This window comes from Apteryx mantelli, chromosome 32, assembly GCF_036417845.1.
Source record: "Apteryx mantelli isolate bAptMan1 chromosome 32, bAptMan1.hap1, whole genome shotgun sequence".
NCBI lineage: Eukaryota > Metazoa > Chordata > Aves > Apterygiformes > Apterygidae > Apteryx > Apteryx mantelli.
Window position 1 is genome coordinate 318749 of NC_090009.1, and position 20187 is coordinate 338935.

General features: G+C 57.5%; 4 protein-coding genes across 21 annotated transcripts in view; 3 read left to right on the forward strand and 1 right to left on the reverse strand.

Annotated features, from left to right (window-relative positions):
- Positions 1–20187, forward strand: part of LOC106490780 (zinc finger protein 850-like) — a 214217-nt gene that overhangs the window by 183436 nt on the left and 10594 nt on the right.
- LOC136994708 (zinc finger protein 208-like) overlaps positions 1–20187 on the reverse strand; it is a 206892-nt gene that overhangs the window by 169302 nt on the left and 17403 nt on the right.
- Positions 1–20187, forward strand: part of LOC106489074 (butyrophilin subfamily 1 member A1-like) — a 64064-nt gene that overhangs the window by 42589 nt on the left and 1288 nt on the right. For 5 of the 14 annotated variants that reach the window (XM_067313723.1, XM_067313728.1, XM_067313741.1 and 2 more), the window contains 8 exons: positions 6390–6410; positions 7054–7074; positions 7718–7738; positions 18055–18075; positions 18718–18738; positions 19274–19294; positions 19704–19724; positions 19989–20021. In XM_067313723.1, the coding sequence (XP_067169824.1) occupies positions 6390–6410; positions 7054–7074; positions 7718–7738; positions 18055–18075; positions 18718–18738; positions 19274–19294; positions 19704–19724; positions 19989–20021 (180 nt within the window). Of the gene's footprint in view, positions 1–6389; positions 6411–7053; positions 7075–7717; positions 7739–13002; positions 13174–13266; positions 13432–14683; positions 14801–15352; positions 15701–16584; positions 16867–17172; positions 17290–18054; positions 18076–18717; positions 18739–19273; positions 19295–19703; positions 19725–19988; positions 20022–20187 lie in introns of those variants that run through there. The other 9 variants (XM_067313739.1, XM_067313742.1, XM_067313727.1 and 6 more) reach the window with 9 other exon arrangements.
- LOC136994748 (butyrophilin-like protein 2) lies at positions 1517–4914 on the forward strand. Of its 5 annotated transcripts, none has more exons than XM_067313875.1 (4): positions 1517–1727; positions 2776–2881; positions 3023–3139; positions 3693–4914. In XM_067313875.1, the coding sequence occupies exons 3-4, from the start codon at positions 3040–3042 to the stop codon at positions 4073–4075; spliced, it is 483 nt and encodes a 160-aa protein (XP_067169976.1). In that variant the 5' UTR covers positions 1517–1727; positions 2776–2881; positions 3023–3039; the 3' UTR covers positions 4076–4914. The 5 variants fall into 5 exon arrangements, with proteins under 5 accessions (XP_067169976.1, XP_067169977.1, XP_067169974.1 ...); XM_067313876.1 differs by having other exon boundaries at positions 1517–1705; XM_067313873.1 differs by lacking the exon at positions 2776–2881 and having other exon boundaries at positions 1517–1768.

The following is a 20187-nucleotide window of genomic DNA, read 5'->3' on the forward strand; positions in this document are numbered from 1 at the left end:
GCCTAATTGGGGGCAGGGGGGAATCTCCAAGGCCTCAGCTTCCTCCTCAACCACTCTGCTTGTGACCACAGCACCCAAGCGGGTGGGAATTTTCCTCGACTATGAGGCAGGTGAGGTCTCGTTTTACAACCTCACCGACAGGTCCCACCTCTTTGCTTTCACCAGCAGTTTCTCGGATCCACTGCTCCCTTATTTCAACCTTGCCATCAATAAAGGGGGGGCAGAACGCAACTCCCCTGACCATCTGCCCTGTCCCAGCTTGACCCTGAGGTCTGGTCAAGGACAGCGATGGACACAGCTTGGACGGTTCCCTCCGTGTTGGGCAAAACTTGTTTCTCATCCTCCAGAGGAATTCCCTGGATTTCAGCTTCTGCCCTGTGGGAGAGGCGTAGCCTTGCACTGGATGCCACTGGGAAGAGGAAGAGTCTGATTCTTTCTCTACTCCGTCCCTGGTGAAATCACTGCTCCAGTCCAGTCTGTCTGTGGTTCGTGCGCTGGGCAGCTACTCCAGATGCGGTCTCCTCGCCCTATACTCTAGATGTGGCATCGACCAGCACTGCACAGAGAGAAGAAGCGACTCCATCCCTCCAGGTGCCTCTCAAGGGCCTAAAAGGGACCGAGCAGCAGGGGTATTCGAAGCCACCCCTCCAAAGAGACTGGAGCCTCAATCCAGCACCTTAGAGCACTCAGCCATACTACTCTGGTGAGGGAGGCTTTCCTCGCTATGGAATACAGCGCCAAGGAAGGTTGGGGGATTGCGCCAAATTTACTCTGGGATAATTAAAGGGGATTGTGGGAAAGTGCAGAACTGATAAGGGGATGTTTAGGGGAAGGACCAAAGGTGGGGAAAGGGAGGGATGAACATGCACTGCGCAGGAGCAAACGTGGAGGAAATGGGATGAAAGAGGCTCGGGAGGCTTGAGCTGCTCGCCCTGCCTTGGGCCGGGTGTGCGCTGTGCTGGTGACGGCCCTGCTGTGGGAGTTGCCGGCAGAACGGACGCTGCGTTGACACGGGTGCCGCTGTCCCATGCGCTGCTACCGCGGCCACCTTGGAGCAACATGCCCCAAGCTGCTGCTGCTGCTGCTGCTGCTGCTGCTGCTGCCGCCGCTGCCGCCGCCGCTCTTCCCTGCCCGGCCATCGCCGCCCGCTTGGAATTGCCGCTGCCGGCGGCTCAGCGCGGCCTCATCCTGCGCGGCCGCGGCGGGGGAGGCCCCGGGCAGCGCCGTGCCGCTTTCGCTTTCGCTTTCGGGCTCGCTCTCGCTTCCGCTCGGGCGCAACCGTGGCGGCCGGGATTCGCCTGGCGACCGGTGACGACAGAGGCAACCCGCCCCGCCATTGGCTGCCTCTTTCCGCCTTCGCGCTGCTCTCGGCGCCCCGCAGCTCTTGGGCGGCGGCGCGGGGGCTGGTGGCGTCGCGGCTGGGGCCAGGCGAGACGGGCCCGGGGCTCCGGGTCCCTGCCCCTCCTCGGGCTGCTGCTGGCGGCCTTGGCGGCGCCGAGGGGCCGCTGCGGTGAGTGCGGGGCTGGAGCGGGCGGGGGGCCCGCAGAGCCGGGGTCCTGAGCCCCGAGCCCCCAGCGCGGCTGACGGCTCCGCTCGGTTCCGGAGCCGAAGAACAGCCTGCTCCTCCTCATCCCTGCGGTGCTGGCTGCTGTCCTCACTGCCATCGTGGCGGCTGCCGGCTTCGTGGTCCAGAAGAACAGCTCAAGTGAGGGGCCGTCCGTCAGTCGGTGGGTGCTGGGCTTGTGGTGGGTGCGGAGCGGGGAGGAAGGTGAGACGCGGGGTGTGTGGGGTGCCAGGTGCTGGGCGAGGGAGGCGCGGGGAGCCCTGGGGTGGGAGCAGGGCTGTTCTGGAGGAGACGTGAGCCGTGCTGGGAACTGCGGCTTAGCCCCTTGCCGATTGCTGCCGGGGAGCGGCTTTGGCTGCTGCCTGCCTCGTCTTTGCAGGGAGAGCAGAGAAGGGCTACAAACCCTCAGCGGGTGAGTGAGTGGAGGCAGGCCCGTGGCCCGCCTGCCGTCGAGCAGCACTGGCACGATCCGGTCTCCTCTTGTTGCTAGCAGCAGCGCTGGAGTTTCCCGGTCCAGACGGCCACGTAGAAAAGCTCCCTTCTCTCTTTAGAAGCAAAGAACAGGGGTTTGGGTGGTGCAGTTTTGGAAAGGCTGCTCCTGCCCTGCGATCCCTCCTCCTGGCTTTGAGTGCCCCCGTCCTTTGCTCTTGCCCGCGGCCTGGGTGGTGGGGCTGGGCACTGGCTCAGTTCTGCGGCATCCGCCTGCCCCTGGGGGAGGCTGGTGAGGGAGTGTGGGGCAGTGTGTGGGGCTGCAGAGCTCGCCTGCACCCGGGGATCTTGCCAGGTAGCCGAGTGCAGTTCCATGTTGACCTTGAAGAACTGTTTCCTCCTTGGTCACGAGCTGCAATGGCCCTGCCCACGCTGCCGTTTCTGGTGGGGGAAAGGAGTGGTGTGTGTGGGGTGGGCGTTGTGCTGGGGTCCGGAGAAGGAAGGGAGACTTTGACTGTGGAAGGAAGTGTGAGAGTAAGGGAGGAAGCGGAGCATGTGGAGGAGGCAGGGCCAGCAAGAGCCTGGGCTGTGGGGAGGGGTGAGCTGGGTGGTGGCCCGGAGGGCATGGTGGGCTCTGTGAGGCCCTGGGCAGCCCGGGCACCTTCCTCTGCCCAGGACAGCTCCTGGGTTGCTGTCCCCTGCGACACCACCTGTGTGAGACTGTTGCAGGGAGGCTCCCGGTCCACGACTGCAGCTCTGGGCTCTGCTACTCTCCTCCGCAGGCAGAAATGCAAGCCATGACGTTGCCCCCTTCCCTCCATGCAAGCCTCATCTTGCTCCCTGCTCAGCCTGACTCACCCCCTTTGCTGCCTGCTGCCACTTTGTGAAGTGAGGAGTTTGTGTTGGCTGCGTGTTCGTGGTGGGGATTTGGTGGGATTTCTGGAGTCTGTGTCCTGGAGAAGTGCTGTCCCTTGGCCCCAGCTGCCCCTCCGTTCCCCTCATTTTTCCTTTCCCCTCCATCTTCTCCAGGTAGAGCCTCAGGGGAGATGCAGTTTCTCTTGGGCTCTGGCTGCTCCAGCCTCACCAACCATCTGCGGGGCGTCCTGCGTTATCTTGTGACTCTCCATGTTCTCCATCTGGGATCAGGTAGGAATGCCGTGGCCCGTGTCGGGTGGTGCAGGGCTGACATGGGTGTTGCCCAGCTGTGTCTGCCAGATGTGCGTCACTGTGCCCAGGCACCTGTGTCAGCTGGGAGAGGGGAGGAGGTGTGAGGGAGGAGATGTGAGCCTGGAGCACAGCCCTGGTTGCGGTTCCATTTTCCCTCTTGTTCTTCTGTGGAGGCTATGCATTGGCTGGGCTAGATTTTCAGTCCTCCTCTTTAAGACCTTCTTGAACTGTATGGTTATGGAGAGGTCCCACTCTGTGAACACGATCAGCAGGAGGTGGAAGCCCTTTCCAGGCTGATGCCAACTCCGGAGGGGGGCGGGAGGATCTTTCCAGGAAACCTCCTTCTCCTTCACGTCCTCCCACTCCCTCCCTGAGTTTCTCTAGTGTCTTTGCTTTTCCCTTCTGATGCTACAATGCCCGCACCCAGCCACTTGCACAAAACTCATCCCCCTTTCATGCAGAGCATTCAAGTCACGTCTGCAAAAGCTCAGTGTCTGTCTGCTTTTCCTCTGTGTCCTTGTCCATTTCACAGCGCAGCTGAAGGTGGTGGGACCAGGCCACCCTGTCACTGCCACCGTGGGGCAGGACATTGTGCTGCCCTGTCAGCTCTCCCCCAGCTTGAATGCTCAGAGCATGGCTGTCAGGTGGATGCGGCACCACAACTTGGAAACAGTGCATCATTACGAGGATGGAGAGGACCTGTATGTGGAACAGATGAGAGAATATCAAGGGAGGACAGAGTTGTCTCATGATGGCCTCAGCAGAGGAAGCCTGGACTTGCGAATTGTCAGTGTCAGACCCTCTGATGATGGAATGTACGTCTGCACTGTTGAAGGTGCTGCTGGTTATGCAGAAGTTACAGTGGAACTGCAAGTGGCAGGTGTGTTGGTGGCTCAGCTGCCATTTCCACCTTAGCTGCATTTCCATGCTGGTAGTTTTGGACAAGGCCAACAAGTACAGCTTACTGAAAGGGGTATGCAAATGCTCCCCCAGGGAATGGAGGAATTGCCAATGCATCGAGGGAGTTGGTGCTCTATGGGTGAAAGAGAAGAGCCTTTGAACCAGGAGGAGGCCAAGAGGGCTCTTCCTTTCAGCATCTGAACCCATGCCCATGCGGGAGCACCCATCTTGCATGAGCAGGGTCGTTGGTGGCCTGGGTGGGTGTTACGTGGATGGGATTGTATTGCTGGAATCTGCTGTGTCTCTGGGTGTCTTTTTCATGGTGTTGTGAGGCACTGGACACAGGCTGAAGCTTGAGAGAGGCTGCTGAGCAGCTGCTTTGGCACAGAGCCTGACTTGTGACCTGCACAGAGGATTGAACCAAATTTCATGGCTGGAGTTGGGAGGAGAGCTCTTTGCAGGTCCAGCTAGCTGGGATCTTTGTTTTGGGTTTGCTTTTTGTGCAATAGAAGACCTGACTTGTTGCCAGGAAATGTCTGGGGTTAACTAAACAAGTGTGGGTGCTCAGAGAGGGCCTTGGGATGCTGACAGCTCATGAGCCCAGTCTTCCTCTGCTGTGGAGGATGACAGGAGCTTTAGGGCTGTTGGCACTTTGTGCAGGGACCTGAAGGCGCTGATGCAACGGCGGGTGGTTCTTGTGTGCGTAGCGCCCTGGGTGTGTGAATGCCTGGTCCCGCAGTCCCTTCCGGACTTGGCTGGACAGGGATGTGGATGGTATCTACACAGAGCATAGGAAAGTACTTCCCCTTTGGCCTGGATGCTCTCGGTGCTCAACCCAGGATACCTCCTTTTCATCCCAGCCATAGGCTCTTCCCCACTCGTCTCACTGGAGGGTTACCAGGGCGGAGGGATCGAGGTGGTGTGTCGCTCGTCCGGCTGGTTCCCGGAGCCTGAGGTGCTGTGGAAGGATCCTGGGGGGCAGCGTCTGTCCTCGGTCTCTCAGAGACATTCCCGCGATGAGCGGGGCCTGTTTGAAATACAACACAGCCTGAGTGTGACGGGGGAGGCAGACGGGGACTTGTCGTGTGTGGTGAGGAACAGCCGCCTTGGCCAAGAGAAGGAGTCGTCTCTGCACATATCAGGTGAGTTCCCTGCAGTGTCAGTTGGGGAGTGGGGGGAGAACGTCCCCTTAGGAGCTGTGTGGAGGGGAGATGAATGGCAGCGGTGGTGCTGAGTGGTGAGAGAGAGAGAGGAGCTCAGTGGAGAGGGACCCCCATGGGAACAGCTGGAGCCCTCCTGTGCCCTGGAGCACAGCTGCACCCAGCTGCACTTTGCTGTATTTGGGTTTTCTTTTTTCTTTCTTTTTTCTTTTCAGTCATGTGGGAAACATGGGGTTTTCCTCAGGCCTTGAAGTGTAAAACGAGCCTTTCCTTTTGCTTTCTTAGCTCCCTTCTTCCATGATGCCCATCCCTGGAAGGTGGCTCTGGCAGTGATGCTGGTGGCTCTGTTAGTGCTGATACCTGGTTTAATTCTCTTCAGTGTTCGTCTGTTTAAGAAGACAGGTAAAATCCTGATGGGTCAAGGGAGGAACCATCTAGATGGAAAGGGATGTTGTTTGGAGGGGTGAAGAGTGGAGGGGTGAGGCCGCGACGGAGTTGGAGGCCCTGACCCACCTCTGCTAAGGTGCAAAGGGAGCTCCCCCCTGTGGGCATCACGGCTGTGTTTGCAGCATGCCTTCAGCGTGCTGAGAACCTGACTTGGGCTCCTGGCAGAAGGCAGGGGGACAAAGCGGGAGGAGAGGGAGCACGGCTTTGGGCCAGGAGTTGTGGGAAAATGCCCCTTGTGCTGAGAGCTGCTCTAGCAGCGTCCCAGCTGAGTTTGCCAGCAGGCTGACACGGCAGGGGAGATGTTGTGTGTTGGTGTGCAGGCTGGGAAAGCACTTGGCCAGGGTGCCGTGAGCAGCTCTTATGCTGCTATTGATGCACAAACCTTGCAAATACACCCCACTCACTTGAATTCATCTTTGTATACAGCTGTCCAAGAAAGGAGGGTGACTGGGCTTGTTCCGTTTCTGTGTATTGATTGTGAAGGAAAGAGGCTAAGTCTGATCCTGCACAGCTGTGAGCTGCTGCTGTGGAATAAGTAGGGAGAGCCTGAAGAGTGCGTGGGCTTAGTGGCCTGCGCGTGTCTGTGCATTGCCCGTTGCCTGGGTCCGGGAAGGAAAAGGGGGAAAGAACGCAGAGAGCAGGGCCTGCCCCTTCCAGAGTTGCTTGTGCTTCCAAAGGCAGGTCCCCTCCTAATCTCCTCTTCCTTCTGCTTTTCTTTGTAGAGAAACAGTCCAGAGATCTGGGTGAGTTGTCTTTCTGCATTTCCACTACTGAAAGCTTTCCAGAGTGTTGTGTCGTTGGGATGGAGACTGGCTTGATGCTTTTTGCGTGTTGTCTGAAGCAATGATTTGGGTTACAAGAAGGCCTGGCTGAGGTGGGGGGTTATGTGTGCCCATGGAGCACAGGGGTGCAGTAGGCCGGGCTCAGGCCATGTTCTGGGAGTGTCTGTGCACGAGCTGTTCTCTGGGTGTGGGGGAGAGAAATAAAATGAGGGGAGCACAGCCATCCGCAGGGATGCCTTCTCCTGCTGTTGTCCGTCGGGGATGGGAAGCTCTGTGGCGCATGGCCTCTTCCTTTTCCTTTGCTTTTCCGAGAAAGAATGCAGAGAGATGAGGGAGTTTTCTTCCTCCAGATCCAGTTCAAAAAGCTTTCTAGAGCTGTGCTCCTGGGATGGACACTGGCTTGTTCGTTTTGGTTATTGCCTGAGAGCTTGAAGAGTGCGAGGGCTTAGTGGCCTGCAAGTGTTTGTGCATTGCCTGTTCCCTGGGTACGGGAAGGAAAAGGGGGGAAGACCGCAGAGAGCAGGGCCTGCCCCTTCCAGAGTTGCTTGTGCTGCCAAAGGCAGGTCCCCTTCTAATCTCCTCTTCCTTCTGCTTTTCTTTGTAGAGCAACAGTCCAGAGATCTGGGTGAGTCGTCTTTCACCATTTCCACTTCTAAAACCTTTCCACAGTGTTGTGTCCTTGGGATGGATACTGGCTTGATGCTTTTTGCGTGTTGTCTGAAGCAATGATTTGGGTTACAAGAAGGCCTGGCTGAGGTGGGGGATTGTGTGTGCCCATGGAGCAGAGGGGTGCAGTAGGCTGGTCCCAGGGCATGTTCTGGGAGTGTCTGTGCATTAGCTGTTCCCTGGGTCTCGGGGAGAGAAATAAAATGAGAGGAGCACAGCCATCCGCAGGGATGCCTTCTCCTGCGGTTGTCCATCAGGAATGGGAAGCTCTGTAGTGCATGGCCTTTTTCTTTTCCTTTGCTTTTCCGAGAAAGAGTGCAGAGAGCTGAGGGAGTCTTCTTCCTCCACAGCCAGTTCAAAAAGCTTTCTAGAGCTGTGTGCCTGGGATGGACACTCGCTTGTTGGTTTTGGTTATTGCCTGAGAGCTTGAAGAGTGTGAGGGCTTAGTGGCCTGCGAATGTCTGTGCATTGCCCGTTGCCTGGGTCCGGGAAGGGAAAGGGGGGAAGAACGCAGAGAGCAGGGCCTGCCCCTTCCCGAGTTGCTTGTGCTGCCAAAGGCAGGTCCCCTTCTAATCTCCTCCTCCTTCTGCTTTTCTTTGTAGGGGAACAGTCCAGAGATCTGGGTGAGTCGTCTTTCTGCATTTCCACTTCTGAAACCTTTCCACAGTGTTGTGTGTTTGGGATGGACAGTGTTTTGATGCTTTTTGTGTGTTGTCTGAAGCAATGATTTGGGTGAAAAGAAGGCCTGGCTGAGATGGGGGATTGTGTGTGCCCATGGAGCACAGGGGCTGCAGTAGGCTGGTCCCAGGACATGTTCTGGGAGTGTCTGTGCATTAGCTGTTCCTTGGGTGTGGGGGAGAGAAATAAAATGAGGGGAGCACAGCCCTCCCCAGCGATGCCTTCTCCTGGGGTCGTATCTTGGGGATGGGAAGCTCCTCTGCTGATGACTCTTCATTTTCTCTTGCTTTTCAGAGGCAAAGACCATGGAGCTGAGTGAGTCTCTTTCCTGGTTTTACTTGTAAAACCCCTGCAAAAATCTGTTCCCTCCTGAATAGAGCTAGCTTCTCCTGACAGTTGTACCAAGTTCAGAGCTTTCCAAGCAAGGTCTCAGTCTTTTAAATGAGCCCCCAAAGCTCTGTCCTGAGTGAGGAGGAACTCAGGAGTGTCTGGGAAGCCCTTGAGCTGGTTTTGCTGGCTGCTGCTGAGGGTCTGGGAGGAGGCAGGCTGGTACGGAGGCCTTCTGCAGGAGCACGCACTCTTTTCACATTAGCCAGCCCTCAACACAGAAGGGATTTTAGTGCACAGCACCCACACCTGAGCTCTCTCCTGTTCTGAGGGAGCAGCCATGGCAGGAGAAGACCCTGCTCTGATCACATGTTGCTTTTGGTGTTTTTCCAGGAGAACAAGCTGCAGAACTGGGTGAGTCTCCCTGTGCAATGAGCTCTGGGCACAGAGCTGAGCCTTTGCCCAGGCTCTGGGTGCTCAGCCCTTTCCCTCTTTGCCTGTCCTCTGCAGCAGTGCAGTGGCTGGGCCCTAGGGAAACTGCAGTGTGATGTGCAGGGAACTGTGGCCGCCCCTGGGTGACCAGAACAGGGCTGGACCCTCTCCCCTGCCGATGTCTGCAGTGTGGCCTTGCTTGGCGACAGGCTGTGTGTTGTAACTGGCTCTCATCTTTCCTTGCAGCGTGGAGAAGACTTGTTTTGCCTGTAGACAAAGGTGAAGCCATTTTGTTGTTTAATCCTCTGCCCGTTCTTTCCTCCCAGGGGTATCATGCTCTTTTTCTTTGTGTGCGTGGGGGGCAATGGTTCTGGGCAGTGCAGGGGCAGTGCTGGGCAGTCCCTGTCCTCAGGCAGTGCATGGCTGGGCAGAACTTGTACCTTGCACCATGAACTTGAGGGCCCCAGTCCTTGTTTCTCCTTGGTGGAAGGAGGTGCCGCATCTCCACCTCAGCGGGGCAGCCCCTTCCCCAGAGAGGGGAAACCGTGCCCAGGGCTGAGCCTCTGCCCCTGACACTCTGACTCTTCTTGTGCCTGCAGAGGAGGTTTTCCTGGATCCAGACACAGCTCATCCCCAGCTCATCCTGTCCGAGGACTGCAGAGGTGTGAGATGGGGAGAGACACAGCAGGACCTTCCGAACTCCCACAAGAGATTTGATTCTTTGTTCTGTGTGCTGGGCCGTGAGGTGTTCACGGTGGGGAGGCACTGCTGGGAGGTGGAGGTGGAGGTGGGTGCTGATTCCCACTGGGCTGTGGGGGTGTCCAGGGAGTCCTTGAGGAGGAAGGAACCAATTGAGCTGAGCCCTCGCAAAGGGATCTGGGCTGTGCAGTACCGGAAGGGAAAGTTTGAGGCTCTCACATCCCCTCCCACTCCCTTGTACTTGTACCCAGTCCCCAAGAGGATCTGGGTGTGTCTGGACTGCACAGGAGGGCAGGTGACATTTGTCAATGCTGATAAGGGGGCTGAGATATGCACATTCCGGTCAGCCTCACTGGCTCAGGCGTGGATCCTCCCTTGGTTTTTTGTGGAAAAAGGAGCAATGTGGCTGGGCCCCAGCAACAGCACCCCCCCCACACACGCACCTCACCCCACCTCATCCCCAGCCTCAGAGGCCTCCCGTCCTTCCCCAGATGCTCCTTCTGCTCCCCTCCTTGGTTCTGCAGGAGCAGATGGTCAGCACAGCTCTGCCCAAACCCAGGGAGCAGGCAGTGGCTGAGGGGGACAGGGGCTCTTTGGGGCTCCATTCCTCATGCTGGAGAAGGGAAGGAGGTTTGTGAGGCTGTGAGGAGGGTGAGAGGCCCTGGCTGAATCCCCCAGGTGTCCTGGTCTCTCCCCTGCTCTGTGCTGCCTTTGCTGGGGCCCAAACCCTGCTCTCACCCGCTGGCACCTCTCGGGGCCGTGCACGTGAGCCCAGGACGGAGCAGAGGCTCTACCCCGGCTCTCCACCTTCCTCTCCCCTCCGTCACGCTGGCCTTGCACCAGCAGTTCGATGGACTCTGCTGGCACGAGGTGCCTGGAGTCCCCCAGGTGCCTGGGTTTCCTTGACACGTGTTTGGAGCTGAATGGGGGGAGGGTGTCTGGGCTCTTGTTTCTCTCGCGCTGTGTCCTGCCAAGCTGGTGTTCAGCAGAACTGTGGTCAATAAAGGTTTGCACACGAACGTGGAGGCGAGGCAGTGGGGACTCCCAGGTGCTTTTCTTTGTCATGGAATCTTTCCTTGCTGTGGAAGAGTTTTGCTACTGGAGTGAAGAAGATTTGGGAGCTGGAGTGGGCACCCCTGCTGCTGGGCTGGATACAGACCGTCCAGCACCTTTTGGGGTGGCTCCGGGTCCCCCTGCACCTTTGGGGCTGGATATGGACCCTCTGACACCTTTTGGGGTGGGTACAGGCCTCCCTGCACTGGCCTGGGTTGGGTATGGGCCCCTCCTGCTCAGGGAAGGGACAGTGGAGACAGCAGGGGACATGTCACCCCCAGCACTGTGAGGTCCCTAACGAGGGCAGGCAACAGGGCAAACAGTTCTCCATCACCTTTAACATTCTACTTAATTCTTACATGTTGATAATGTCTCCTTATAGCCATGCTATCAGCACAAGTATTACTTCTTTAAGTAGCCAACTAGCAGACTAGCCCCTTGCTCTCTCACTGTCCAGTTCTGCCCAGTCTCTCCTCTTTCTCACTTCATTTTCTAATGATCAAATATTCATGACATGAGCTGTCTGCCCATGAGAGGTTAATGGGCAGACAGGGACAGGCTGGAGCGAGCCCAGCAGCGGCCACTGAGCTCGTGGGGCTTTGTCCAGCACGGAGAGGAGACAGCAAAGTGGGATTGAATTGCTGTCTGCCACTGCCTAATGGGGTTGTAGAGCAGCCGGAGCCAGGCTTTTGGAGGTACCCAGCAACAGGGTGAAAGGCAACAGGCAGAATTTGCGAGATGGGAAATTCTGGTTAAATATAAGGGAGGAAATAACCCCCTTCATCCTGAGGATGGTCAAATATGGGGACAGAGGCATGGGAGATCTCTGTCTTTGGAGATATGTAGATCTTGGTGGGACACAGAACTGAGCAACCTGATCTAGGCTTGAAGGCAGAAGACTTGTCCTAGTCAAATAGATTTTTTTCCTCCTAGCATTGGTGGCTAGGAAGCAGTTTACATCTTGCTTTCATGTTCCTTTGGAATGCTTGGAAAAGTATCAGCTATTTCTTTGCAGTAGATACCCTGTATCTACCATACAACAACGTCCTGAAAGACCAGAAAAGAGATGGTTACTGTGAAACTGGCTCAGGTAGACAACTGTCCAGGGACAGGAAACACCTGGCTTATGGAGACATAAGACAACATCTGCCTGACAACCCCAAGCGATTTGATGTTTGCCCCTGTGTCCTGCGCCGTGAGCAATTTGTGGGCGGGAGACACTACTGGGAGGTGCAGGTACAGGGCCAGAACAGTAGGACCCTGGGCATGTGCAGGGAATCTGTGTGGAGGAAGGGACCTGTCGAAGTCTCATCCAAGGATGGGTAGTGGGCTGTGTGTCTAATGCGGGGGGGGGGGGGGGGGAATCTCCAAGGCCTCAGCTTCCCCCTCAACCACTCTGCTTGTGACCGCAGCACCCAAGCGGGTGGGAATTTTCCTCGACTTTCAGGCAGGTGAGGTCTCTTACAACCTCACCAACAGGTCCCACCTCTTCGCTTTCACCAGCAGCTTCTCAGAGCCGCTGCACCCTTATTTCAACCTTGCCATAAATAAAGGGGGGCAGAACGCAACTCCCCTGACCATCTGCCCCATCCCAGCTCGACCCTGAGGTCCTGTAAAGGACAGCGATGGGCACAGCTTGGACGGTTCCCTCCGTGTTGGGCAAAACTTGTTTCTCGTCCTCCAGAGGAATTCCCTGGATTTCAGCTTCTGCCCCATGGGGGAGGCGTAGCCTTGCACTGGATGCCACTGGGAAGAGGAAGAGTCTGGCTCTTTTCTCTACTCCGTCCCTGGTGAAATCACTGCTCCAGTCTAGTCTGTCTGTGGTTTGTGTGCTGGGCAGCCCAGAGCTGGACACAGCCTCTACTCCAGATGTGGTTTCCTTGCACTGTACTCCAGATGTGGCATCGACCAGCGCTGCACAGAGAGAAGAAGCGACTCCATGCCTCCAGCTGCCTCTCAAGGGCCTAAAAGAGACCTGGCAGCGGTGGGATGTGAATACACCCCTCCAAAGAGACTGGAGCCTTAATCCAGCGCCTTAGATCGATCAGCCACACTACCCTGGTGAGGGAGGCTTTTCTTGCTATGGAATACAATGCCAAGGAAAGTTGGGGGATTGTGCCAAACTTACTCTGGGATCTTTTAAGGGGATTGTGGGAAAGTGCAGAACTGATGAGGGGATGTTTAGGGGAAGGACCAAGGGTGGGGAAAGGGAGGGATCAACATGCACTGCGCAGGAGCAAATGTGGGGGAAATGGGAGGGAAAAAGAATGAAAGAGGCTCGGGAGGTTTGACCTGCTCGCCCTGCCTTGGGCCAGGTGTGCGCTGTGCTGGTGACGGCCCTGCTGCGGGAGCTGCCGGCAGAACGGACGCTGCGTTCACACGGGCGTTGCTGTCCCAAGCGCTGCTGCCGCGGCCACGCTGGCGCAACACGCCCCAAGCTGCCGCTGCTGCCGCTGCTGCCGCTGCTGCCGCCGCCGCTCTTCCCTGCCCGGCCATCGCCGCCCGCTTGGAATTGCCGCTGCCGGCGGCTCAGCGCGGCCGCATCCTGCGCGGTCGCGGCGGGGGAGGCCCCGGGCAGCGCCGTGACGCTTTCGCTTTCGCTTTCGGGCTCGGGCTGGCTCGGGCTCGGGCGCAACCGTGGCGGCCGGGATTCGCCTGGCGACCGGTGACGACAGAGGCAACCCGCCCCGCCATTGGCTGCCTCTTTCCGCCTTCGCGCTGCTCCCGGCGCCCCGCAGCTCTTGGGCGGCGGCGCGGGGGCTGGTGGCGGCGCGGTTGGGGCCAGGCGAGATGGGCCCGGGGCGCCGGGTGCCCCTGCCCCTCCTCGGGCTGCTGCTGGCGGCCTTGGCGGCGCCGAGGGGCCGCTGCGGTGAGTGCGGGGCTGGAGTGGGCGGGGGGCCCGCAGAGCCGGGGTCCTGAGCCCCGAGCCCCCAGCGCGGCTGACGGCTCCGCTCGGTTCCAGGGCCGAAGAACAGCCTGCTCCTCCTCATCCCTGCGGGGCTGGCTGCTGTCCTCACTGCCATCGTGGTGGCTGCCGGCTTCGTGGTCCGGAAGAAGAGCTCAAGTAAGGGGCTGTCCGGCCGTCGGTGGGCGCTGGGCTGGTGGTGGGTGCGGAGCGGGGAGGAAGGTGAGATGTGGGGTCTGTGGGGTGCCGGGTGCTGGGCGAGGGAGGCGCGGGGAGCCGTGGGGTGGGAGCAGGGCTGTTCTGGAGGAGACGTGAGCCGTGCTGGGAAATAGGGCTTAGCCCCTTGCCGATTGCTGCCGGGGAGCGGCTTTGGCTGCTGCCTGCCTCGTCTTTGCAGGGAGAGCAGAGAAGGGCTACAAACCGCAGCGGGTGAGTGAGTGGAGGCAGACCCGTGGCCTGCCTGCCACCGATCAGCACTGGCGCGATCCGGTCTCCTCTTGTTGCTAGCAGCAGCGCTGGAGTTTCCCGGTCCAGACAGCCACGTAGAAAAGCTCCCTTCTCTCTTTAGAAGCAAAGAACAGGGGTTTGGGTGGTGAAGTTTTGGAAAGGCTGCTCCTGCCCTGCGATCCCTGCTCCTGGCTTTGAGTGCCCCTGTCCTTTGCTCTTGCCTGTGGCCTGGGTGGTGGGGCTGGGCACTGGCTCAGTTCTGCAGCATCCGCCTGCCCCTGGGGGAGGCTGGCGAGGGAGCGTGGGGCAGTGTGTGGGGCTGCAGAGCTCGCCTGCACCCGGGGATCTTGCCAGGTAGCCGAGTGCAGTTCCATGTTGACCTTGAAGAACCGTTTCCTCCTTGGTCACGAGCTGCAATGGCCCTGCCCACGCTGCCGTTTCTGGTGGGGGAAAGGAGTGGTGTGTGGGGTGGGCGTTGTGCTGGGGTCCGGAGAAGGAAGGGAGACTTTGACTGTGGAAGGAAGTGTGAGAGTAAGGGAGGAAGCGGAGCATGTGTAGGAGGCAGGGCCAGCGAGAGCCTGGGCTGTGGGGAGGGGTGAGCTGGGTGGTGGCCCGGAGGGCATGGTGGGCTCTGCGAGGCCCTGGGCAGCCCGGGCACCTTCCTTTGCCCAGGCAGCGCCCGGGTTGCTGTCCCCTGTGACACCACCTGTGTGAGACTGTTGCAGGGAGGCTCCTGGTCCACGACTGCAGCTCTGGGCTCTGCTACTCTCCTCCGCAGGCAGAAATGCAAGCCATGACGTTGCCCCCTTCCCTCCATGCAAGCCTCATCTTGCTCCCTGCTCAGCCTAACTCACCCCCTTGACTGCCTGCTGCCACTTTGTGAAGTGAGGAGTTTGTGCTGGCTGCGTGTTTGTGGTGGGGATTTGTTGGGATTTCTGGAGTGTCTGTGTCCTGGAGAAGTGCTGCCCCTTGGCCCCAGCTGCCCCTCCGTTCCCCTCATTTTTCCTTTCCCCTCCATCTTCTCCAGGTAGAGCCTCAGGGGAGATGCAGTTTCTCTTGGGCTCTGGCTGCTCCAGCCTCGCCAACCATCTGCGGGGCGTCCTGCGTTATCTTGTGACTCTCCATGTTCTCCATCTGGGATCAGGTAGCAATGTCGTGGCCCATCTCAGGTGGTGCAGAGCTGACATGGGCATTGCCCAGCTGTGTCTGCCAGATGTGCGTCACTGTGCCCAGGCACCTGTGGCAGTTGGGAGAGGGGAGGAGGTGGGAGGGAGGAGATGTGAGCCTGGAGCACAGCCCTGGTTGCGGTTCCCTTTTCTCTCTTGTTCTTCTGTGGAGGCTATGCATTGGCTGGGCTAGGTTTACAGTCCTGTTCTTTAAGACCTTCTTGAACTGTATTTTTATGGAGAGGTCCTGCTCTGTGAATGTGATCAGGAGGAGGTGGAGAGCCCTTTACAGGCTGATGCCAACTCCAGAGGGGGTGGAGGATCTTTCCAGGAAACCTCCTTCTCCTTCACGTCCTCCCACTCCCTCCCCGAGTTTCTGTAGTGTCTTTGCTTTTCCCTTCTGATGCTACAATGCCCGCACCCAACCACTCGCACAGAACTCATCCCCCTTTCATGCAGAGCATTCAAGTCACGTCTGCAAAGGTTCAGTGTGTGTCTGCTTTTCCTCTGTGTCCTTCTCCATTTCACAGCGCAGCTGAAGGTGGTGGGACCAGGCCACCCTCTCACTGCCACCGTGGGGCAGAGCATTGTGCTGCCCTGTCAGCTCTCCCCCAGCTTGAATGCTCAGAGCATGGCTGTCAGGTGGATCCGGCACCACTTCTCTGAAACAGTGCATCATTACCGGGATGGAGAGGACCTGATTGCAGGACAGATGAGAGAATATGAAGGGAGGACAGTGTTGTCTCATGATGGCCTCAGCAGAGGAAGCCTGGACTTGCGAATTGTCAGTGTCAGACCCTCCGATGATGGAATGTACGTCTGCACTGTGGAAGGTGCTGCTGGTTATGCAGAAGCTACAGTGGAAGTGGAAGTGGCAGGTGTGTTGGTGGCTCAGCTGCTGTTTCCACCTTAGCTGCATTTCCATGATGGTAGTTTTGGACAAGGCCAACAAGTACAGCTTACTCAAAAGGGTATGAAAATGCTTCCCCAGGGAATGGGGGAATTGTCAATGCATCCAGGGAATGGGTGCTCTATGGGTGAAAGAGAAGAGCCTTTGAACCAGGAGGAGGCCAAGAGGGCTCTTCCCTTCAGCATCTGAACCCATGCCCAGGAGGGAGCACCTGTCTTGCATGAGCAGGGTCGTTGGAGGCCTGTGTGGGCATGGTGTGGATGGGATTGTATTGCTGGAATCTGCTGTGTCTCCGGGTGTCTTTATCATGGTGTTGTGAGGCACTGGACACAGGCTGAAGCTTGAGAGAGGCTGCTGAGCATCTGCTTTGGCACAGAGCCTGACTTGTGACCTGTGCAGAGGATTGAACCACGTTTCATGGCTGGAGTTGGGAGGAGAGCTCTTTGCAGGTCCAGCTATCTGGGATCTTTGTTTTGGGTTTGCTTTTTGTGCAATGGGAGACCTGACTCATTGCTAGGTAATGTCCAGGGTTAACTAAACAAGTGTGGGTGCTCAGACAGGGCCTTGGGACGCTGACAGCTCATGAGCCAGCCAGCTCTTCCTCTGCTGTGGAGGATGACAGGAGCTTTAGGTCTGTTGGCACTTTGTGCAGGGACCTGAAGGTGCTGATGCAATGGCGGGTGTTTCTTGTGTGCGTAGCGCCCCGGGTGTGTGAATGCCTGGTGCCGCAGCCCCTTCCAGACTTGCCTGGATGGGGATGTGGATGGTGTCTACACAGAGCATAGGAAAGTACTTCCCCTTTGACCTGGATGCTCTCGGTGCTCAACCCAGGATACCTTCTTTTCACCCCAGCCATAGGCTCTTCCCCACTCGTCTCGCTGGAGGGTTACCAGGGCGGAGGGATTCAGGTGGTGTGTCGATCGTCCGGCTGGTTCCCGGAGCCTGAGGTGCTGTGGAAGGATCCTGGGGGGCATCGTCTGCCCTCGGTCTCTCAGAGACATTCCCGCGATGAGCGGGGCCTGTTTGAAATAGAACACAGCCTGAGTGTGACGGGGGAGGCAGACGGGGACTTGTCGTGTGTGGTGAGGAACAGCCGCCTTGGCCAAGAGAAGGAGTCGTCTCTGCACATATCAGGTGAGTTCCCTGCAGTGTCAGTCGGGGAGTGGGGGGAGAACGTCCCCTTCGGAGCTGTGTGGAGGGGAGATGAATGGCAGCGGTGGTGCTGAGTGGTGAGAGAGAGAGAGGAGGTCAACGGAGAGGGATCGTGTGGGAACAGCTGGAGCCCTCCTGTGCCCTGGAGCACAGCTGCACCCAGCTGCACTTTGCTGTATTCGGGTTTTCTTTTTTCTTTTCTTCTTTTTTCTTTTCAGTCATGTGGGAAACATGGGATTTTCCTCAGGCCCTGAAGTGTAAAATGAGCCTTTCCTTTTGCTTTCTTAGCTCCCTTCTTCCATGATGCCCATCCCTGGAAGGTGGCTCTGGCAGTGATGCTGGTGGCTCTGTTCGTGTGCATACTTGGTTTAATTCTCTTCAGTGTTCGTCTGTTTAAGAAGAGAGGTAAAACCTGATGGGGCAAGGGAGGAAACATCTAGATGGAAAGGGATGTTGTTTGGAGGGGTGAAGAGCAGAGGGGTGAGGCCATGATGGAGCTGGAGGCCCTGACCCACCTCTGCTAAGGTGCAAAGGGAGCTCCCCCCAGTGGGCATCATGGCTGTGTTTGCAGCATGCCTTCAGCGTGCTGAGAACCCGACTTGGGCTCCCGGCAGAAGGCAGGGGGACAAAGTGGGAGGAGAGGGAGCACAGCTTTGAGCCAGGAGCTGTGGGAAAATGCCCCTTGTGCTGAGAGCTGCTCTAGCAGCGTCCCAGCTGAGTTTGCCAGCAGGCTGACACGGCAGGGGAGATGTTGCGTGTTGGTGTGCAGCCCGGGAAAGCACTTGGCCAGGGTGCCGTGAGCGGCCCTTATGCTGCTATTGATGCACAAACCTTGCAAATACACCACACACACTTGAATTCATCTTTGTATACAGTTCCCCAAGAAAGGAGGGTGACTGGGCTTGTTCCTTTTCCGTGTATTGATTGTGAAGGAAAGAGGCTAAGTCTGATCCTGCACAGTTGTGAGCTGCTGGTGTGGAATAAGTAGGGAGAGCTTGAAGAGTGCGAGGGCTTAGTGGCCTGCACATGTCTGTGCATTGCCCGTTCCCTGGGTATGGAAAGGGAAAGGGGGAAGAACGCAGAGAGCAGGGCCTGCCCCTTCCAGAGTTGCTTGTGCTGCCAAAGGCAGGTCCCCTCCTAATCTCCTCTTCCTTCTGCTTTTCTTTGTAGAGGAACAGTCCAGAGTTCTGGGTGAGTCGTCTTTCTGCATTTCCACTTCTGAAACCTTTCCACAGTGTTGTGTGCTTGGGATGGAGACTGGCTTGATGCTTTTTGCGTGTTGTCTGAAGCAATGATTTGGGTTACAAGAAGGCCTGGCTGAGGCGGGGGTTTGTGTGTGCCCATGGAGCAGAGGGGTACAGTAGGCAGGTCCCAGGGCATGTTCTGGGAGTGACTGTGCATTACATGTTCCCTGTGTCTGGGGGAGAGAATTAAAATGAGGGGAGCACGGCCATCCGTAGTGATGCCTTCTCCTGTGGTTGTCCATTGGGGATGGGAATCTCTGTGGTGCATGGCCTCTTTCCTTTGGTTTGCTTTTCCGAGAAAGAGTGCAGAGAGATGAGGGAGTCTTCTTCCTCCACATCCAGTTCCAAAAGCTTTCTAGAGCTGTGTGCCTGGGATGGACACTCGCTTTTTGTTTTTGGTTATCGCTTGAGAGCTTGAAGAGTGCAAGGGCTTAGTGGCCTGCGAGTGTCTGTGAATTGCCCATTGACTGGATATGGGAAGGAAAAGGGGGAAGAACGCAGAGAGCAGGGCCTGCCCCTTCCAGAGTTGCTTGTGCTGCCAAAGGCAGGTCCCCTGCTAATCTCCTCTTCCTTCTGCTTTTCTTTGTAGAGGAACAGTCCAGAGTTCTGGGTGAGTCGTCTTTCTGCATTTCCACTTCTGAAACCTTTCCACAGTGTTGTGTGCTTGGGATGGAGACTGGCTTGATGCTTTTTGCGTGTTGTCTGAAGCAATGATTTGGGTTACAAGAAGGCCTGGCTGAGGCGGGGGTTTGTGTGTGCCCATGGAGCAGAGGGGTGCAGTAGGCAGGTCCCAGGGCATGTTCTGGGAGTGACTGTGCATTACATGTTCCCTGTGTCTGGGGGAGAGAATTAAAATGAGGGGAGCACGGCCATCCGTAGTGATGCCTTCTCCTGTGGTTGTCCCTCGGGGATGGGAAGCTCAGGTTGAGCCTGAGGGTTGTCCGTGTCCCCAGCATGGGGATGTAGTAGGGTGGGATCAGGGCTGCCCTGGGGGTGTCTGTGCATTGTCCCTTCCCTGGGTATGGGGTGAGAAGCAAAATCCTCAGGGGCTCAGGACCATCCCCAGTGATGCCTTCTCCTGGGGTCGTATCTTGGGGATGGGAAGCTCCTCTGCTGATGACTCTTCATTTTCTTTTGCTTTTCAGAGGCAAAGACCACGGAGCTGAGTGAGTCTCTTTTTCCTGGTTCCACTTGTAAAAACCCCTGCAAAAATCTGTTCCCTCCTGAATAGAGGTAGCTTCTCCTGACAGTCATCCCAAGTTCAGTGCTTTCTGAGCAAGGTCTCAGTCTGTCAGACAGAGCCCCCAGAGCTCTGTCCTGAGTGAGCATGAACTGAGGAGTGTCTGGAAAGCCCTTGAGCTGGTTTTCCTGGGTGCTGCTGAGGGTCTGGGAGGAGGCAGGCTGGTACGGAGGCCTTCTGAAGGAGCACGCACTCTTTTCACATTAGCCAGCCCTCAAAACAGAAGCGGTTTTAGTGCACAGCACCCACACCTGAGCTCTCTCCCCTCCTGAGGGAGCAGCCATGGCAGGAGAAGACCCTGCTCTGATCACATGTTGCTTCTGTTGTTTTTCCAGGAGAACAAGCTGCAGAACTGGGTGAGTCTCCCTGTGCCGCGAGCTCTGGGCACCGAGCCGAGCCCTTGCCCAGGCTCCAGGTGCTCATCCCTTTCCCTCTTTGCCCGTCCTCTGCAGCAGTGCAGTGGCTGGGCCCTGGGGAAACTGCAGTGTGATGTGCAGGGAACTGTGGCCACCCCTGGATGACCAGAACAGGGCTGGACCCTCTCCCCTGCCCATGTCCACAGTGTGGCCCTTCTTGGCGACAGGCTGTGTGTTGTAACCGGCTCTCGTCTTTCCTTGCAGCATGGAGAAGACTTGTTTTGCCTGTAGTCAAAGGTAAACCCATTTTGTTGTTTAATCCTCTGCCCGTTCTTTCCTCCCAGGGGTATCACGCTCTTTTTCTTTGTGTGCGTGGGGGGCAATGGGTCTGGGCAGTGCAGGGGCAGTGCTGGGCAGTCCCTGTCCTCAGGCAGTGCATGGCTGGGCAGAACTTGTACCTTGC

What these genes read in the sequence shown, in the direction of transcription:
- LOC136994748 (XM_067313873.1), top strand. Translation starts at nt 3,040, where the DNA reads ATGCAGTTTCTCTTGGGCTCTGGCTGCTCCAGCCTCACCAACCATCTG. An exon ending in TGTTCTCCATCTGGGATCAG is followed by an intron (nt 3,140 to 3,692) that starts GTAGGAATGCCG and finishes TCCATTTCACAG; the next exon opens with CGCAGCTGAAGGTGGTGGGA.